This window comes from Psittacula echo, assembly GCF_963264785.1.
Source record: "Psittacula echo genome assembly, chromosome: 3".
In the NCBI taxonomy this organism is placed as follows: Eukaryota; Metazoa; Chordata; class Aves; order Psittaciformes; family Psittacidae; genus Psittacula; species Psittacula echo.
This window is the reverse complement of record NC_137736.1, coordinates 8,758,963-8,779,571: the sequence shown is the minus strand read 5'-3', so window position 1 is coordinate 8,779,571 and position 20,609 is coordinate 8,758,963. Positions and strand designations below refer to the sequence as shown.

Sequence of the window (20,609 nt, the reverse complement as noted above, 5' to 3'; positions counted from 1 at the left end):
GAGGGACGAGAGGCGGGAGGGGACCGCGGAGGAGGGACACCCGCTGCCGCTGTGCCCTTCCATACCCACCTGCTAATCCCCACCGTGATCGCGCGTTCCGCTCCCGGGGAGGAGCCGGGGCCGGCGCGGGCGGTTGCCGGTGCTGGGGCGCCCTCAGGCGGCCGCGGGGCCATGCGCCGGCTGTAAGATGGAGGGAGGATGGTTCACCGGGACCGGCTGCAGCCCCGTGGTGTGTGCCCTCCGCGCCACGGAGCCCAGGGGGTGACCTACATAGGGAAAACAGGATGTGAGCTGCGCATCGATCCTGCTGCTGTGCGGAGAACACAGAGGCGTAAAAAGCATTCCTTTAATGAGGAATACACTCATGGACAGTAATTTATGCATTAGCAGGAATGAAAGATCTTGGTTTAGTTTTGTTTTGTCTGCTTTCTAGCAAGGCCACGGCTCTGTGAAGTGCGAATACTCCCAGATCCTCACTGCAAATTGTGGTGGTTGGATCTTGAACGGGGTTGCTGCTGGGAAAAATGCATTGTGCCTGATGTGACACAGCCTGAGGGAGGCTGCTGTAGCTCCATGTCACCAGCCCCAAACAGTAGCCAGGCTGCAGTTGTATTCCGAGTAGTCACACACACACAAGCACACATATACACCACTTCAACATCTATACATGGACAAACACACAGAGCTCATTCACACAAACACAGCACCAGGGACCTCATCCCACCCCCTCTTCCAGCTGAGTAGGATGGAGGTGCACTAGTGAGCATGCATATACATATGTGTGTGTCTATAGATCTATACATACACACAACATATGTACAGCATGGCTCCTTCTAGCAGCTGGGCTCAGGCAGCCTGCCCAGCAGCTGCCCCTCAATCCCAGCCTCTCCAGACCCCCTGGTTCCCCAGTAGCCACCTCCCCTGTGGTGCTCTGGATCCCCAGGGACACCCCCCCCCCAGCCTCTTCAGCAGCTGCTGGGACTCCCTCAGTGTCCCTGGCACCACCCCCTCCCTTGTAGCCCTCCCTCATGCCCCCTTGCTTTCTGGTCCAACTGCACCCTCACTGCCACTCACACACTCACCTGCCCCATGGGCCGCTGGCACCCACAGCCCCCCCACACCCCTGCACATGGCAACAAGCATCCCTCACCCAGGGCAAAGTTTATTAAAAGAGTTTAATGAACAGATGGGACGGACACGGCCAAACCACCTCAAACCATTTACATGCAATCAGTCCTTTTCAGTCCCTTATCCCTGTTTTCCCACACTTGATCCTGCGCACATCACCTAGATCCATCCTTTTCCCACCTTTGGCTCCTCCCCTGAACACATCCTAATGAATCCTGTGCAATCCCCAAACACTCTTCCCTTGTATCCCATCATGTGTCCCACACCCCTGAACACAGTGACCCCCCAGCCCTAAAGGCACTCTGGAGCTGAGGGTCCCCTGGGAGGGTCACAGGATGTCCCTTCCTCCCAGTCCTTAATTGGGGTTCCCACCTGCAACCGTGCCTCTGTGCTCCTTTGGTGGGCTGATGGCTCCTTCGATGGGCCTGGGGGCAGCTCAGCAGGGTGCTGTTTGTGGTCCCCCCCAGTCATCATCTCCCTGTGTTCCTCTGTGGGTGTGCAAACGAGGTTTTAGCACATAACCTCCTTAATGATCAGTATAGATAGGTTTGGGGTCTTTTAGTTATATATGTGCATATATATATATATATAAAAAACTAAACAAAATTTCTCTCTGAGTTGGTTTCCTGTGTATAATTTCTCTTGTTCCCTTTTTTAGTTCTATGGTCATCTAGAAACAAGGCAGTTGAGCCATAGGATCCTGCTGTCAGAACACGTAAAATATGTGCATAAAGTCACAGACAACTCCCACCAGTCCATGCTTCAGCATCAAGTGACAAGGGACAGGAAGAAAACCATGTTGTTGTTTTTCCTCCAGCACTGATTTGCTGAAGGGCTCCTTAAAGCCTTGGAAAGCAAAGGCAAGAGGGCCTGGAGTACTTTATGTGTTGAGGGTTCTTTTGCAGGGGATATGGTGGAAAACTACATCATGTGCAGGTTAATGGCCAGGGAGTGAATGCAGATGGGGCAAGTGTAGCATAGAAGAGGCCAGTGCTGAGGAGCACTGAGGGGTGACACTGAGAGAGCCTGAGACTCATGTCTGATGGTTGTGTCCAGCTGAGCTTGGCCCAGCTTATCTAACACGAATATTGCCCAGGGGCTGCAAAGAGGCAAAGTACACTGGAGGGAAAGGGAGCAGGACCTTGGACTTTGGTACTAACCACAAGACACCCGGCTGTGCTTGTCAGACACAGGGGGCGCAGACCCACAGGCACTCATGGCACCCACTGGCACTGCAGTCTCAGCCCTCCCCAGCTCCCCAACCTGGAGAAGAGGGCTGAAGCAGCCTCACCACAGCTGGTCAGGACACTTTACCCCAAAAGACACTTCCTGGCATCTGAGGAGACACATCATGGAGGTTCCATGCAGACCCTAATTCTGCTCCACATGGTAACTAAGCATTTACCAGGGAGAATGAGTGTCTTTCCACACAGATTATTTGCTGCATGAGTGACCACCACCCTGTGCAGCCCAGCCTAATTTTGAAGCCAGCTCCATTTTGAGGTGGGCAGGACAACCTCCAGCAGTTTCTTCCCACTGAAATGATCCTTCAGTTCTCTGGATACACTTTTGATAATTGCGGACATCACTCAGCAAGGAAGGGCCAGGAGCACTTGGGAGAGTAGAGCAGAATCATGAAAGATCCTGGAAAGCAACGTTTTACAAGGGCCTGTAGGGACAGGACAAGGGGAATGGCTTTAAACTGACAAGAGGGGAGACTGAGATGAGATGTTATAAAGAAGCTCTTCCCTGTGAGGTTGCTGAGGTGCTGGCACAGGTTGACCAGAGAAGCTGTGGCTGCCCCATTCCTGGCAGTGTTCAAGGCCAGGTTGGATGGGGCTTGGAGCAACCTGCTCTAGTGGAAGGTGTCCCTGCCCGTGGCAGGGGGCTGGAACTGGATGAGCTTTAAGGTCCCTTCCAACCCAAACCATTCCATGATCCTATATTCTGTGAAAGTGCTTCTAATGACGATGATCCACTCTGAGCTTTCCACGTGGAATTTAATACCAGAAATGACAAGCTCTTGCAGGCAGAGCAGCCAGCTAACACAAGCAGCCAGCTGGGCAGAGCACTACCAGCAGGATGGTGAATAAAGAAGCCACTGGAAGCATAGATGGCAGGCACAGGGCAAACCGGCAGCGCCCGCCTTACTACAGGACCCCGAGCGTTAGCTGCGGGATGCGCTAACCGGAACGCTTCCCCTTGCAGCTCGAGAAGCCTCTTTTTGGGGGAGGTTACTCCGGGCTCCGGACTTCATACATGCACTGCCCGAGGCAGCAGCAGAGGCCCTGCTAGGGGCGGAGGGTAACGCTGCGGGAGGAGGAGCGCCCTGCCCGGAGGCTGCGCTGAGGCCCCGGCTGGGAGCAGCAGACCCTGCCCCGGGGCTGTCGCTCAGCGCGGTTGCTATGGCAGGGAATCCGGGCCCCGCCTGCCCGGTTTCCATGGCAGCGGCGCGCCGCGGTCCGCGCAGCCTGAGGGAGCTGCCTCAGCGCGGCAGGGAGCGGGGCCAGTGAGGATGGAGGACGAGAAGCTGGAGGAGGAGGAGTGGGGAGAGGAAGAGGAGAAAGAGAGGGGGGAGGAAGAAGAGGATGAAGAGAAGGAGGTGGTGGAGGAGGAGGAGGCGGTGGAGAAGGAAAAGGAGACAGAGGAGGAGGAGCAGGTGAGGCGGGGGCTACAGCACTGCCTGGCCGCGGCTAGGCCAGCGCTGGTGGTGAGCTCTCTCTTTCTCTCTCAGGCTCCGGCTCCGTGTCCCCTAACGGAGGAGGTCCTGAAGGAGGGTCTCTCTCTCCTCTGTAAGACCAGCAACGGCCTGGCCCATGCCTATGTCAAATTTGAAGCCAAATCCAAGTGAGTGTGCAACATCTGTCCCAGGAGAGGCATGGAATGGTTTGGGTTGGAAACGACCCTAAAGCTCATCCAGTTCCAACCCCCTGCCACGGGCAGGGACACCTTCCACTAGAGCAGGTTGCTCCAAGCCCCGTCCAACGTGGCCTTGAACACTGCCAGGGATGGGGCAGCCACAGCTTCTCTGGGCACCCTGTGCTAGCACCTCAGCACCCTCACAGGGAAGAACTTCTTTATAACATCTCATCTCAGTCTCCCCTCTGTCAGTTTAAAGCCATTCCCCTTCTCCTGTCCCTACAGGCCCTTGTCCAAAGCCCCTCTTCAGGTTTCTTGTAGCCCCTTTAGGCACTGGGAGCTGCTCTAAGGTCTCCCCTTACAGAGCCTTCTCTTCTCCAGGCCTCTCCTCTCAGCCTGTGTTCATAGGAGAGAAAGCCTCCTCCTTGCCAGGCATTTCTGTAGGCCACAGAGCAGTTGTGCTGTGAGGCCACTGGTAATCGGCCGTGCAGGGCAGGAGTGTTTCCAGGCCCTGTTTTCCAGCCATCTGGCTTCCAGTCTGCACCTCAGCATAGCTTGTCCCTGCTCAGCCCTGAGCTGGGGGCTGCCTCCACCATGGCCAGGTGCACTGGTGGGAACATCCACGTCCCCCTTCACTGAGGGGAGCCTGCCCTCAATGTGGTCTCAATGTGGTCGAAGATGGTGACATCCCCACAGTCACTTTGAGAAATAGACATTAAGCATCTCTGCTGTTAACTGCTAACCTTTAAGGTGTGAACTTAAATACAGTGTCACAATGGCCTTGGGACAATTTGGAGCCTCAGCCCTATCAGTATATCCTAGATTTAACTAAGAGGCCTCAGTTAACAGTGTGTCTTTCAGCAGCCTCATAGGTATCTCAACCAGCTTTTTCCCACTTGGAAAGTCCTTCCACACATTCCTTGGTGTTGCCACTGCTGCCTAAACATACACCCTTCTCCCTCAACTTAACCTCTTTCTCTGCTCTGGTTCTGCCCTCTTCTGACAGATAAAATTCAATGGGAGCAAGTACTCACTGTGCTGGGAAAGTGGGTCCGATCTTAACCATTCAGCCTTCTTTACAGACTGTTTTAGCCTGTCCCTATCACCTGCCTTTTTCTTCCTTCTCTCCAGCAAGGCTTCCCAGGACAGCAGGGAAGTAGGAGAGGAGGATGCCCTCCCTCCAGCAGCTGTAAGCTGGTAGCAGGGGGAACTAAGAGAGATACTTTATTCACATCCTCCCTCCCACAGGGACTTGACAGACATCAGCCTCCTCAAAAGCTTTGTTCACCTGCGGTACGTGGATTTGTCGGAGAACAAGCTGCAGGATTTGGACCCCCTGAGCAGCCTTACCCAGCTGCTCTGGCTGAAGGTGGATGGGAACCTGCTGAGCAGTGCCCGTATGGAGGAGCTGCCTTACCTCCAGGTCATCAGCTTTGCTCGCAACTGCATCAAGGACATGGAGGGCATTACTCACCCCCGCTTAGCCAACCTCAGCATGAAAGGTGATAAAAGACCCCTCTCCTCATTCTTGTGCCTACAGGACACTCTCTTCAGGTGGGATTAATTCTCTCATTGTTTCCTTCTTCCTCTGGTACTCAGAAAATAAAATCCAGACAGCGCTGGGCCTGAGTCATGACCAATTGTTCAGCCTACAAATCCTGGAGCTGCGAAGAAACAAGCTAAAGAGCACAGTAGGGCTCAGTCTTCCCAAGCTCAAGACCCTCTATCTGGTAAGGGATCAGCCAGCTTGGGGAGTGGGACAGAGCTGCTCCAGAGCCTGGAACCTCCAGCCCATGTGAGGAAGTAAGACACTGTGCCCTTCAAAGCAGCACAAATTTTGTGCCAGTGCAATCAGTTCAATCTTCTCAGCCCAAGAGAGGAACAGATTTCAGAGAGATAAAGAGACAAAATCACTTTTTTTGGGGTAGCTCCTCACTGTCTGCCCAGACAGTGTGAAGGGAGCAGCCACTGACCAGTACTAGCTCTGCAAACAGCAGACGGGTGTTCAGTGTGTTGGGTTCTCTCCTCCTGTGGGTATTCTCTTTTGGCAGTGTTAGGCAAGCCTGTATTCCCTGTGCCCCAGGACCCCCAGAGGTCCGTGGGGAAAGCAACAGGTTTGCTCTGGGTGGCAGGGGAAGGCAATGCCTCTTTCTCCTCTCTGACGGGCCTAATCAAATACTGGTTTAAAACCAGTACAATTACATGATTCACACTTCAGCTGCCAAAAGGAAACTGGTTAAACATTGCATTGAAACTAAGATAGTAAAAGTGGTTAACAAAAAAAAAGATAGTTAGATTTCTTAACATCATAAACTATAGCTTCAGAGAACACTTACTCCTAGAGACACGAGTGAAGAAAGTAGGCATAGCTTAGTTCCATGCATCACACGGTGCTACAGCTTGCAAAGGCTAGATAGAGTGTCCTGAGTCACTACCCCTTAAAAAGCAATTACAGATTCCAAAGGCTTTTAGAATCAAGACTCCCTGTCAGAAAACACTGAGGAGATGGCTTGCTGAGATTGCCTGCAATTTTCTGGTGGAAAGCTGAGATTTTAGGACTAGAGGGTGCTCAAAGGAGGGATGAATTGGATAAGTCACTAGATACAGTACAGCATTTCAAAGTGAAAACAGTGACTTTAGTGAATGATTGCAGGGAAGCAAACACAGCATAAGGCCTACAAGAAATCTGGTGAGGGACTTTTGCCAAGTGCCTGTAGGGAGAGGACAAGGGGGAATGGCTTTAAACTGACAGAGGGGAGGCTGAGATGAATGAGCTCTTAGGCAGAAGTTCTTCCCTGTGAGGGTGGTGAGATGCTGTCACAGGGTGTCCAGAGAAGCTGTGGCTGCCCAGTCCCTGGCAGTGTTCAAGGCCAGGCTGGATGGGGCTTTGGAGCAATCTGGTCTAGCGGAAGGTGTCCCTGCCCATGCCAGGGGGTTGGAACTGGATGAGCTTTACGGTCCCTTCCAATCCAAACCATTCCATGATTCTATGAGTCTGTGATGCCATGATTTAAAGGTTACTGGCATGACTGAGGGATTTCTGAGCTGCACATGTGAAGCAGGAAAATTGCAAGATGTGATTATTAAAATAAGAATAACTGACTAATTTCTCAGGAATCTTTGGGGCTTGAACTTGCCTCCCATGTCCACGTGCTCATTCTAGCATTCTGGAGGGAGGTTTCTCTCCAGGAGGTCCTTTGCTTTCTGTATAAAGATTTCAGTATTACTTGAGCCATGGGTAGATGTAGCTGATGCCTCAAGGACAGAGTTCAAGACAAACGGTTCAGCTTAAAGGAGTGCAACCAAATGTGGTTAATGTATGACATAGTTGCAGATGAAAGGGAGCACTAATAAAGTTATACCTACTAGCAGGAAGACTATGAGCTGGCTCTGTCCCATTGGGACAGCTTGAGGATCACTGCTTCCTGTCAGAGCCCTGTCAGCAGGGCTCTGTTAGCTCCCAGTCACTGCAGCAGTGGTGACAACAACCAGCTAGAGTAAGGCCAGGGATGCAGGAAGGGGGGAGGCAACCATGGGCAACACATTCTAGTAGCTTTCCATAAGAAATGGTGGCATCACATCTATGTGAAGAACTGGTATCTAAGCTACAGTGATGATGTGATCACTCAAAGGTGTCATAAGGAATGTTATTTGATGTAGGGAAAAAAACCCAACAACCTAACTCTGAAAAGAACCTTTTCTGCATTGCCCTGTTAGTGCTTATAGGGCCAGAGCTGTTAAAACTGTCCACACTGAAGTCATGAAGAAAATGAGAGTGTCAGGAGGTCATTATTCATCTTACAGAGCAGTGGTCTGTGAGCTCCTCACCCTGTTTCCCACACCAGCTCCTGACATGCTCTGAGGTTCAGAGTATTAATCCTTCCTGCTGTTAAATCTGTTCACACAACCTTCACTGTATCTCCAGCCTTCCTCTTTTTGTCCCTGTGTTACCCTCTTTATTTGGCCCAGCTGGTCCAGACTCTCCTTTGTCCAGTTTCCATCAAAATCCTCCTTTTCTACAAAATGCTCTTTTCCTGAGTGACCCAGCCCTAAACCATTCTCCTACCCCACCAGTTCGGCATGTGCTCCTTTTATTAGTCTTGGCCCCTGGCCACGTCACTGCCTGGGTACCAGCAAAGCTCAGGGAGCACATCAGGACCTCTCTCCCTGCTTCCTGCCCAGGTATCAGCGTCCTTAGAGACTGCAGCCCCAACCACAAGCGAATCCCCCCCTGCTACGGCTGGAGAACGCAGAGGAGTGGTTGTAGTCACCAGGGATGTTCCAAGCGTGGCTGCACAAGGGGGTGAGCAGCGTGAGCTAGCTGGGTGCTGGCACTGCGCTGAGCCAGGCCGGGAGACCTCTAGTGGCCTTTTCCAGCCGAAACCCTCCCGTGAAACTATGGCTGAAATTCAGAGCTTCACAGAATTCTTTCGGTTAGAAAAGACTTCTAAGATCACTGAGCCCAACCATCAGCCCAGCACTTTGTATGTCCCTGTCTCATAACTCACATCACAATGAAGTGAATGAAATTCAGTGATGAGGAACGTTGGACTTTCTGCCATAAGATTGTCAGATTTGTTGCAAGAAGGTGCATCTGCGGATGGAGAGCAACAATTATACCTGGAAAAGTTTAATATTAAACTAACCACCATGTCTGCAACCTCTCTCAGGAACATGCAGCCTGCTTCTGTTTCTGCTCCTAGAGGAGAGGAGGAGACTTCTTGGTAGTAGATTTCCCCCACATGAGAAGCAGCTAATGAAGATCCCTGGACTACATGGAGTACCTGAGAGAGGCTGGTTATTCATCCTTTAAATACACTTGTTTCAGGCTTAGGTCCATCCTTTCCCCTCCACACTGTTGCTCTCTGTGGTCTTAGGAACCCAGATTTGGCACTGCCATGGAAAGAGAGTGCTGTGCTGGCAGCAGCATATTCACCTGGCGTGGCTTTGTCTCCATCACCAAGGGATGCTACAGGAAACACTTTTTTGGTAAACTTTTGGTCCTTGAATCTGAATACTTAAAATCCGTTTGGGTAAGACCTTGAGCAACACAATCTAGCTTCAGAAAAGGCTGCGTTATGAGTGGCAGGGATTCTGAAGGGTAGAAAGAGCTTTAAATGCCAGAAATAACTGCTGTTCTCTCTCCTCTGTGTCCCCTTTTTCCTTCTCTCTTCCTGCCTCCCTGGTGCTCAGGCCCAGAACACCATTTCAAGCCTTGAAGGCCTTGAGGGGCTAGAGCAGCTGGCAACTCTGCACCTGCGTGACAACCAGCTCGAGACCCTGGATGGATTCTCTAGTAGTATGAAGTGCCTGCAGTACCTCAACCTACGGTGGGTCCTCCCTGATCTGATGGGGAACAGAGATCCCTTCATCAGGCTGCATTCCTATTTAGATCTTTAGGATTTTCTGGTTTCTTTGGAAGTTGAAGAGCTGATGGGGATGGGTCAACCTTTACTGTCCTACCTGGTGTTCAGGACTCAGCTGTCAAGAGTCATAACAGCCAGGGCTTTTCCTGGGCTTTTCAGAAAAGATCTGCCTTTCAGTCACTCTCACACCCCACCTCATACTTTCTATTCCTTGCCATAGCTCCTCTGTATTCCTCTCAGCATGTTCTCTGTGCCCTGGACATGAGTGAAGTGCCCTTTACTTCTTGGCATTTGCTATACAAGGCAATGGTAATACCACACAACTCAGTGGACTGTCTGAGCACAGAGAAATCCAGAGACGTCCTTTTTGTCCCTCAGTCTGAGGAGCTGCAGGCAGATCTGTACTGTAGATCACAGGTCTGTGATCTAAAGTCTACAGTCTATCATGCTAACAAGTCTTGCTTTGTTTGTCTTGTCACCCTACCGTTCCAAAGGGATCTCACTACTTGCACGTGTCTCTTTGCCCTGCTCTCTGTGCTTCCTCTTCTTCAGGAACAATGGGATCAGTAGCTTTCAGGAGGTGGCAAAACTGCGGGTCCTGCCCATGCTGCAAGCACTGGTGCTGTTGGACAATCCATGCTCTGAGAAGACCGATTACCGGCTGGAGGTCCTGGCCCTGCTGCCACACCTGCAGCGTCTGGACAAGGATGTAGTTGAGCAAGAGGAGCGGGCAGAGGCAAAAGAAATCTGTCAGAGAAGGCAGGAAGAGGAAAAGGTGAGACCAGCATGGCCAGAGGACGGAAGTGAAGGGAGAGAGAGAGGATCACACATGCTGATCAAGCCTCTCCTTCTCTAGATTACATGAGGAGAAGGCTAAGAGAGGTCAGTCCCAAGGGCAAAGACAGTCTGAAACAGAGACCAGGCTTCACAACCTGATTGTGATGGCCAGCATCACAACCCTCTGGCCATCCCCATCCCCACTAGCAGAAGTGAGTGGTGAAAGGAATTCTGGCATGGAGTCATTTAACTCGTCCCTCTTTTCTTCTTCAGGAAATGGAGAGATCAGGGCAGGGTGATGCGACTGAGTGACCCTGGTTTTAACACCTGTACCCAGAGCCAGTCTAGGTTTGGAGATGCCTTCCCCCACATGTGCAGTCATAGGTACCAGACCCACCCTCACCTCAGCTTGCCCCTGGAGAAGAAAACAGGAGGGCTGACCACCCTGGTCCTGGAAGCTGCTCTGAGGTACTGCAGTGGGCTTTTGCAGTCACTGCACTCATGTGCCTTCTCCTCAGTAGGCCTGAGAGGGAAAAGTGAAAAGTTACAGGTTTTGTGGTTCAACTTATGCCTCCGAAAAATCCTACAACATTTTCTGATTTGAATAAAAATAATTAATGAGCCTGGAGTGACTGGAGTTGTTTATCCTGCACACCCACTCCCATTCCCGGCTTCCTCACCCTCGTCTGTCTACGTCTATCCCCTGTCTGTCTCTCCCTCTTTCTCTCTCCATCCTCTACGTGCTGTTTGCAAAGCTTTGCTAAATCCTGACTCATCGCAGCTCTGGGTCACATGCTGCTGTCCCGGCCCTATCAGGGGCGTCTCCATCCTGCTGCTGCTGCCGCCGTTGGCTTAGAGGACACATCATCTCCCCTTGAGGTCCTGCATCCCTCCTCAGCTCCGTCCTCGCTCCTTTCCACCAGTACTTTCTCAGTGTCTCTCGTTCACCCCTACCCTAGGAAGGTAAGTGTCTCTCCACGGCCAGCGCCCTCCTCACCGCATGCACGTTTCTGCCCCCCACCCCGTGTCCTCCAAACCCCACACGCACTTCGGGGTCCCTGCGGAGAAGGTCCACGCTGAGCGGCATTAACAACCGAACTCCCCTCGCTTCCTCCCCCTGCTCCTCCCACCTCTTCCTCCTCACCCCCCACTCTGCTCACTTTTCTTTCGTATTTTAATTTCAGGTGCTCCCTCCTTCCCCACCCCGGGAAAGCATCGTTTCAGATGTGAACCCAGGGGATTGCAGGAGGGGGGGCAGTCAACAAGGATAGGCGCTGCTCCCAAGGGCATTGCCGGCAGGCGCTGCGGGATGGAGCTTTACAGGGAGATGCGGGTGGGGAGGAGGCAAAGCTCAGTTTGGGCACTGCTGGGTAAAGGATCCAGCCTCAGAGCAGACCGGTCCCCAGCCTCCTGAGGTGTTGACACAAACACTGGTCTCACGGAGAGGGAAGAAGGCAGGAAGGGAGGGCGGGAGGGAGCAGAAGGGATGTTTTCTCATCCGTACAGCCCCACGGCACACAGAGGAGGGGGGCAGCAGGGAGAGGAGGTGACAGTCAAGCAAGCAATAGCTGCATCAGCCACGACACTGCAGCAGTGCGCGCTTCCTGGGAGCAGTGCCCAGCCCGGGGGGGATCGCGGCAGCGCCGGAAGCTTGGGGGAAAGGTCTCACCACTCTTGTCTGCGTAGCGGGGCGGAGGGCTTGCGATGCCCTGGCCACAGGCAGTGCCCCGGAGCAATGCCCTCGGGATGGCACCGCAGCAGCGTCTGTCTCCTGGGATGCCCTGATCAGCCCCAGTCCCAGCCTGGCTCCTCTCTCCTCCTCACTGTGGTCTGTGGGCTCCTGGCCATGGCTTTGTCCCAATCCCTTATCCCAGCTTATCCCCCTCTGACCTCCTTTTAGGACAGTGCAGCGGATGCCAGGGATTTCAGGGTGGTTCTTTGCACTGTTCAAAGGAGGGCAAATGCAGAGACACAGGGCAGCAGCACAAGTGGAGAAAAGGATTTAAAGGACTAGAGGGGAGAAGAGATCAAGTGAGTGATGAGATGGGGCATGCAAGGCTGGATTTGAGCTTGCTATTTGGTTTCCTCCGAGCTGGCCTCAACAAGGGGTTGTGGATGTGGGCAGAGGGATGTGACAACAGAAGGATGACATGGGCAACTTGACTGCAGAAGCAGAGAGGCACCACATCTGGCACAGGTCTTGCTATCAAAGAGCACGTTAATGCAATCCTGTTCCTCTGTCTCCTGTGGAGGCTTTTGGGACATGGCCAGGGCACTGCTGCAAAGGAAGCTCGCAGCTGCACGGGCACGGCTCTGGAGGAAGTTCCTGCAGCGTGTGCCAGATGGCATGAGGAGTGCTGCCAAAGCAGCTGATGGGGGATTCCAGCCCAGATGGACATGGTGAGGGCCCTGTGGGGGCTCCAGAGAGCCCTGGTGTCGCTGACTGAAACTCTCCACTACGGGAAGCCGAAACCTCAGTGCAGTGCCATCTCCACCACCTGAGGCAATGGGCTCAAGAGCCGGCTCCTGCTTTCCCCCAGCCAGTTTCTCTGCTCCCCTCAGTGCCATGATGTGCTATTTGCAGCCCCACCACCCCATGCTGAGCCCCAGTGCTGGCTGCACCACTGCTGCTCACACGCACCACAGCCTCTGCACCAGGTTTTGCGTGGCACTGGCTCTGCTGAGGTGAATCATGGTTGGAGGTTGGAGGAGGAAAGCCTGCCAGGGCTGGGAACATGGGGTGATGCACACCTACCTGCTGCTCCTTCTCCTGTGGGGGGGGCAGCTCCCCAGCATCGCATGGCCCCATGGCAGGGGAATAAGGCAGTGCTATGGGGGAGGAAAACAAGGGGGTTTGGACCCCCTTGGGATCAAACTGCAGCGAGAGAAGCTTTTTCAAACAGCCATCTGTTTAACTCAGTGCCCCAAAACGCCAGGTTTCCTCACCCTTCCCATCCAACAGAGGTGTCTCCCAGTGTCACCCATTTCCCCATCTCAGGAGCAGAGCAAAGGGCCAGGTCCCCCCCTTCCCTGCAGAGCCCTCTCTCCCATGTGAGGGCCTTCAACAAGATGGCTCCTCTGGCTGCTCCACCTCGGTGCTGCCTGACCCGGCAGGAGGGCTGAGCCGGATGCTGGGGCAGGGACACGCTGCGAGGACCGGGCTGAGGGTCACCATGGCCCAACCAGCCCCTGCCCAGCTCTGTCCCCGGCAGAAACCACGCTGGGCTGCCCTGGCAAGGACTGTCCTCACCTCCCGGCAAGGGGAAGGGGGACGTGCTGATCCCTCCCTCTGCTGCCCACTGGTGCTGCCTCTTTGTCCCTCCCGGTCTCTGCCGTCCATCTCTGCTCATGTCAGAAGCCCTGATAAAGGGGCAGAGTTCCGCTGTGGTGCAGGGAGAGGGGGAGTGGGAGCTCCCAGTGTGCCAGGGGCAGCGAAGGGGCAGAATGAACTCGAACAGATAACCAGTTCCTGGGCAGATCGTGGGCAGATTTCCACACTAAACTCATTGCAGTTTAGTACCAATTGCTAAATTTTCTTGAGCCCGTACTTTTAGCTCCAGCTCCTCAGGTCTCTCTTCCTTGAGCTCCCTTCTCCCTGACAGTGTCCTCTTTAGATATTAGAAGCACCAGATCCTGGGGTCCTCTCAGAGCTGGGTATGTCCTGTCCTTTCCACAGGCTCACCATGGCAGTCGAGAGGATCCATGCACGTGAGATCCTGGACTCCCGTGGGAACCCCACTGTTGAGGTGGACCTGTACACACACAAAGGTACGTGGTGAGGACAACAGGTGATGTGCTGCCCACCCAGTGGAGCTTGTGCAACCTAGCCATGTGCCTGCTAGTACCAGGGATGGAAAGTGTCATTAATATAGATGTATTTACCTTGTCAAATCCCTGTGATGGCCAGCTGCAGCTATGCTTTTAGTGCTGGGACACAGTCCAAGTTTGGAAACACACCCATGGCCATGCTCATGAGGCAGGGGAAGGTTTGTCCTCTGTGCAGGCATGGACACGCGCATGTGTCTCAACTGGAGGAGCTGCGCTGGGCCCAAAGCTGGGTGGGCTGAAGGGTGAGGCGCAGTGGGGGGACAGAGCAGGCATCCCTTCTTTACAGAAACCCAGCCCTAGGCTGAGGGGGAGGAAGCCGCTAGCCATGGGTCAGGCTGCCTCTGGAACCAGGAGGAGGGCTGAGAAGCCAGAACTCCACCCTTTGTCACCCATAGTGCTGGGTTCAAGATGGACCTTGGGGCACCTTAGATCCGGGTTTCTCAGCCTGCAATTCCTGGTGCTTTTATTTCTGCTGCCTGGTGCCCCCCTCTGAGACAACCAGCCCTGAGGGGCCATCCTTTTGCACAAGCAGTTGCCCCAGCCCTTCCCAGGGCAAGAGGTCACCAGCAGGTCCGTGAGGGTTCTCCCTCCCTCTGCTCGCCTCACATGTGTGTTCTGCTGTTCCCCAGGCATGTTCCGAGCAGCGGTCCCCAGCGGCGCGTCCACCGGGATCTATGAAGCGCTGGAGCTGCGGGACAACGACAAGTCACGTTTCCTCGGGAAAGGTGGGGAGGTGCCTGTGCACAGGGCTCTGCCGGGGGTTCCGCTCAGCTGCTGCGGTGGTGCAGATGTGACCCTCAGGGGGACCACAGAGGCACAGAGCTAAAGTGAAAGATCAGGCCTCAACCTTCCCTCGCTGTCCCTCTCTGTCTCTCTATTGGTCCTCTCCCTCCCTCTTTCCACTCTCCTCTTCTTGCCTCACTCTCTCTCTCTCTCTCTTTTTCTCTGTCTCTTCCCTTCTTTAGGGGTCCTGCAGGCCGTGGATCATATCAACAGCACTGTTGCCCCAGCTCTCGTGGGCTCTGTAAGGATTTCTCTTTGTTCTCCCTTGTCCATCGCTTACTCTGGTCCATCTCTGTTCCCTGATCTCTGTTTCTGCCTCTCTTCATTTCACTGGGTTAACAGACACAGTGATGCTCCCTGTGAACTTGGGTGCACCCCTCCTGTCCTCCATGCCTGTATGTGTCCACAGCAAGCTTCCCTCTGGGTGGAAAGGATTTAATGCTATATGACCTACTGCAGCATCTCTACCGCCTAACTAGTCCCCTCAATGCTCCCTGTAGAGCTCCCTCCCCTCTTTCAGATGTGTTCCTCCTCAAGCACTGAATCTCACCCATGTGTCTGTGGCCTCACACCCTGTTCGTCCCACCCAGCACTCGCGGTGCGATGAGCAATGACCATAGCGTGTCAGGTCTGGCACAGCACCGGGCTGCACAGCAGTGGTGTCACATCTGCAGCCTCTTCACACCTGAAGATCTGGAGCCTGCTCTGAGGAGAGCTGAGCTAAAGCCACACGTTACACCCTGTGCAGCCTGCAGGGAGGTCTGGCTGAGGGCCCAGCAATCTCCACCCCAGAAAAACACCCAGCCTGGTGGAGGGCATGGATTGGGCCATGCTTGTTCCCAGGGGCAGCTCCATCCAGTCTACATTGCTTGCTTGGGGTTGAGCAGGTACTGTTGTTCTGCCTAGCTTCTATGTGGTCATAGCACCACAAAGCTCTGTGGAAGCTTCCATAAGGCTGGGTAAATCTCCAAGGCAGTCCTCTGTCCCCAGCAACACGTGGCCTTGCCTGATCCCTCCTCCAGTGGGGGCACATCTACACTGCACTGCAGCAACATCATCGTGGTTACCTAACCTGACTACATACCAAGGCACTACTTTCCAAAGCTTTGTGTGTATATGTTCCCCCACAAGCTATAAAGGTCCCTGTACCCCACAGCTTTATCCATCAACATCTCCTGTCTTGCACACCAGAGCCAACAGCTCTTCTCAGCCTCCCCTTCTCAGAAGCCGTTTTCTTTCTTGCAGGGCCTCTCTGTTGTGGATCAAGAGAAGATAGACAATCTGATGCTTGAGATGGATGGCACAGAGAACAAATGTAATCCATCCCTCTTTTTTGGCCTAGGAAGTAAAGAACAGGGGAGGCTGCAAGGGGCTGGAGCGGGGGGCACTGTCAGAGCTGTGGTGAGCCCAAGGCTGGCAAGGGCACTGCTGGGCAGGAGGTCACTGGTGAGAAGCCTAACTCCTCCTTGGTTTCCCCCACAGCCAAGTTCGGTGCCAATGCTATCCTGGGAGTCTCGCTGGCTGTGTGCAAGGCAGGAGCTGCAGAGAAGGATGTCCCCCTGTACCGGCACATTGCTGACCTCGCTGGCAACTCTGATCTCATCCTTCCTGTGCCAGTAAGAGCCCTCTGTCCTTGACATCCACCTGCAGAAACTCCAACAGAAACTTCAAGGAGTGTGTTGGGGGGTGGAGAAGGAAGGAATATAGGACTGAAACATCAGCTGAGTGCACTGCACTTAAAGAAGCAAACCAAGGCCTGGGATTTGACAGGTTTCAACATGGAAAAGAGGGGCCTGAGGAGGATAAGACAGAGGTTTGTGGTGGGAGCTAACTGAGGATCTCATTCTTAACACAAGAACCAGAGGGCATCATGTGAACCCTCTGGGGCACGGTTCAAAACAAGGGTATATGGGTCTTCACAGCAGGGTAGCTGCTCTGTGAAATTCCTTCACAAAGGGTGTTGTGCGTGCTAACATTTTCTCAGAGTCAAGGAGAAAGGTCCTGGAGGAGGGGCTGATGTTGCATTGCTGATAAGCAAATACAGATAAACATAGCACAGATGAACACATATAGCTCAGGAGACCACTTACAGGGAAACCTCCTGGAGGCTCCAACACAAGAGGGATGTGGACCTGCTCAAGTGAGTCCAGAGGAGGCCACGGTGATGCTGCAAGGGCTGGAGCAGCTCTGCTCTGGAGAAATGCTGAGAGAGCTGGGCTGGTTCAGGCTGGAGAAGAGAAGGCTCTGTAAGGGGAGACTTTAGAGCAGCTCCAGTGCCTAAAGAAATCTGTACAAGAAACCCGGAGAGGGGCTTTGGGCAAGGGCCTGTAGGGACAGCATGAGGGGGAATGGTTTTAACCTGCCAGAGAGCAGATTGAGGTGAGATCTTAGGCAGAAGCTCTTCCCTGTGAGGGTGGTGAGACGCTGGCACAGGGTGCCCAGAGAAGCTGTGGCTGCCCCATCCCTGGCAGTGTTCAAGGCCAGGCTGGATGGGGCTTGGAGCAACCTGGTCAAGTGGAAGGTGTCCCTGCCCGTGGAAGGTGCCCCTGCCCATGGCAAGGGTTTGGTTCTTTCAAGGTCCCTTCCAACCAAAACCTTTCTATGATTCTATGATAAGAATCTATGAATTAGGAGGGAAAGTCCTCTCCAACCATTTGCCGTGAGCCAGTGTTGGAAAGAAGACACTGGGCCTACATGCCTTTGGTCTGATGCGTTGTAGGTGATGTGTTATGTTGCCCTTCACGAACGGGCATGGTGAGAGCCTCCTCTAGGTGGTGCCAGGACAGGCACCTTCAGCTCTGATTCTCTTATGGACTCTTCCAGGCTTTCAACGTGATCAATGGAGGTTCCCATGCAGGCAACAAACTGGCCATGCAGGAGTTCATGATCCTGCCTGTAGGAGCTGAAAGCTTCCGCGATGCTATGCGCATCGGGGCTGAAGTCTATCACAACCTCAAGAGTGTCATCAAGGAGAAGTACGGCAAGGATGCTACCAATGTGGGTGATGAGGGAGGCTTTGCCCCCAACATCCTGGAAAACAGTGAAGGTGAGAGCCCTGCGGAGATGTGGTACTTCTGCCTGCAATGCTGTGGCTTCCTATACCCAGCTCACAGCGTTTCCCAAAGATCGGTTCAAAATATGATGCCCCAGTGTCATTAACCTCCTATGTTAGGGAATGGTTCCTAAGCTACTTCGACTTGTGGTGGCCTCGATCTGTTGTGGCCTTTTCATAAATACTTTTTATGTGTGTGCACACTTGGAAGGACTTCCCCCATCTTGCCTCTGAGCTGTGCAATTTTATTTTAAATCCTTCCTCCTCCCTTTGGACATGGCCTCCACAGTTCTGTGGCATGTTTCTATTGTGCTCTGAGCTCCCTTTACTTCTCTCATCTCACTGCCTGACCCTTCAGTGGCTCCCAGAACCCTCCCAGGGGAGGTTCTCACTGAAAGGCAGAGTTTTTTGTATGGGCTGACTGCAACTCTCCTCCTCCCAGCTTTGGAGCTCCTCAAGGAAGCTATTGACAAGGCAGGCTACACGGACAAGATTGTCATTGGTATGGATGTGGCAGCCTCTGAGTTCTACCGTGATGGCAAGTATGACCTGGACTTCAAGTCGTCAGATGACCCAAGCCGCTACATCTCTGCAGATGAGCTGGGTGACCTCTACCAAAGCTTTGTACGTGATTATCCAGGTGAGCTGCTGTGCTTGGTAGCAGGGAATCAGCACTGGTGTGGCATGCTTAACAGGTACATACCCTGTGGTTTTGGGGTGGGAAAGGAGGCAGCTTTGACTCATGTCTCTTCTGTTGTCCCCTCAGTGGTCTCCATTGAGGATCCCTTTGACCAAGATGACTGGGAAGCCTGGTCCAAGTTCACAGCCAATGTGGGGATTCAGATAGTGGGAGATGATTTGACAGTGACAAACCCCAAGCGCATTGAGCGAGCTGTTGAAGAGAAGGCCTGCAACTGCCTCCTGCTGAAAGTCAACCAGATTGGATCTGTCACGGAGGCCATCCAAGCGTAAGTCCAGCCCACTGTTCTTGTTGTCTTGTGAAAGGGTCTGTGATGAACCACAGCAGGGTGTCATCTATCCATTGGATGAATAGACTTTTGTCTCTACCAGAGTGTAGGGTGCTGAGGGTGGGAGGAGAGGCTGCCTGGACCTCACCTTATGCAGGCAGCAGTTAGAGGAGTGGGATATGCTGACTGCATCCCTCATTCCTTGTAGCTGCAAGCTGGCCCAGGAGAACGGCTGGGGGGTGATGGTGAGCCACCGATCTGGGGAGACTGAAGACACATTCATTGCTGATCTGGTTGTAGGACTGTGCACTGGGCAGGTAGGTGAGACCCAGACCATGCACAAGTCTGGAGGAAAGCGAAGGGGCGTGAAGACAGAATCCCTTGCTTCCCCATGGGAAACTGGTGCAAGTTATGACAGTGTCTCACAGTATTTGTTTTGGGGAATGCTTTGCAGATAAAGACGGGTGCTCCCTGCAGGTCTGAACGTCTGGCTAAATACAACCAGCTCATGAGGTAAGAGGCTCTGGGGGTGGGAATGCAAAAGAGAGAATGGAGGAGTGAGTAACTGGGGTGGGAGAAGCTGAAAGCTGGAAGGTAGATGGGGCTTGCGGGGGAAATGTTATGAAGACAAGGCGCAGAGATAACAGTAGAATCCCAAGTTGATCTCTGGAGCATATTCCTTCCCTCCTCCTTGGCTTCTCCAGCCCATGTCAGCTTCCTGCTGATGCACTGCCTCTCTCTGGTACCCTGGTGCTTCCAATGCTCCCTCACAGCAAGGACCTGACATGTGCTCTCTCTGTCTCCTGCAGGATTGAGGAAGAGCTTGGCGACGAAGCACGCTTTGCTGGACACAACTTTCGCAACCCAAGTGTTCTTTGAACACTGTCCCCAGGGTACAGCCACCCTGCTGCTCTTTCCCACCTCACAGACTCTGAACCTCCCTTTGCTCCACTGCTCCCTTTTTTGCTCTTTCTCCCCCACTCTGCCACCTGGTTCCCTCTCATTTCAAACCCCCTTGAGTTCAGGTGTCCCCAGCTAGATGTACCAGGTGAAGGATGAGAGAGAGGCCTATTGCTTTGTCCCTTGCTTTGGGGTCATAAGCATTTCTGGATGTAGGCATTGTGTGTTTGTTGGGGTTCTGTGTGCAGGGCTGCGTCTGAGCCGCTCTGTTCATGCGTTAAACTGCGGAGCACACCAGCTGCCTGTTGTGTTTCCTCCGTACGTTGGAGCACGGGCGGTGAACATATGTGCATTGGCTGCTGTGTTTGGACAAGTGTCTCACCCATGGCTGTGTATGGATGAGTGTCACCAGTGGCTCGCTCTTGTTGTGCACTTGTGTAGGTGCATGTGTGCTGGCCTATGGCATCCTTGTGCCCCAGGTTGTGTCTGCACTGAGCTCTGGTGGGACCCCAGCGTCCCTTCCCTCCACCCCAAGTGCTGTGCTGTGTTGGGATGTGCTTGCCAGCAGCTTAGTGTTGAAGTGCACTGCTGTCCCTCACTGGGTCTGCGTGTGTGTATGTGTGTGCTGTCAGTCTCCGGGTCAGCACTGTGGGATGATATATTAAAACACATCCGTAAACAAATCCATGCTCTTGTTTGCTTCTCGTGACCTTTTTCTCTCTATTCCCTCCCCTCTTGCAGTCCTTCACCCTCTCCTCTGCCCATAATGTCTGCTTCACCTTCTGAACGGCCCATGCTCAGCTGAGCAACAGACAAACTACAGATCCTTAAACTCAATTAAAATGTATTTCACACCTGAGTTGCCTGGCCTGGCCTGATGTTTCTCTCTACCTGCCAGTGTTTGGGAAATGGGGACATTTTGCCATCAGAGCAGGAGAGGCTCATGCA

General features: G+C 53.4%; 2 protein-coding genes across 3 annotated transcripts; both read left to right on the top strand.

Moving 5' to 3' along the window:
* Window positions 1-198: 198 nt before the first annotated feature.
* On the top strand, window positions 199-10,442 carry LRRC23 (leucine rich repeat containing 23; the record flags this gene model as incomplete). Its single annotated transcript, XM_080612694.1, has 9 exons — window positions 199-371; window positions 3,337-3,432; window positions 3,577-3,637; window positions 3,863-3,975; window positions 5,236-5,489; window positions 5,587-5,717; window positions 9,181-9,317; window positions 9,906-10,128; window positions 10,404-10,442. 9 exons carry the CDS (start codon window positions 199-201, stop codon window positions 10,440-10,442), a joined length of 1,227 nt encoding a protein of 408 aa, XP_080468820.1.
* A 3,371-nt stretch (window positions 10,443-13,813) lies between these two features.
* Window positions 13,814-19,679, top strand: ENO2 (enolase 2; the record flags this gene model as incomplete). Of its 2 annotated transcripts, XM_080612711.1 has the most annotated exons (11): window positions 13,814-13,898; window positions 14,588-14,683; window positions 14,924-14,982; window positions 15,987-16,056; window positions 16,224-16,357; window positions 17,565-17,787; window positions 18,236-18,433; window positions 18,560-18,761; window positions 18,970-19,078; window positions 19,216-19,274; window positions 19,571-19,679. In XM_080612711.1, 11 exons carry the CDS (start codon window positions 13,814-13,816, stop codon window positions 19,638-19,640), a joined length of 1,305 nt encoding a protein of 434 aa, XP_080468837.1. In that variant the 3' UTR covers window positions 19,641-19,679. The 2 variants fall into 2 exon arrangements, with proteins under 2 accessions (XP_080468837.1, XP_080468838.1); XM_080612712.1 differs by lacking the exons at window positions 14,924-14,982; window positions 15,987-16,056.
* Between the last annotated feature and the right edge of the window lie 930 nt (window positions 19,680-20,609).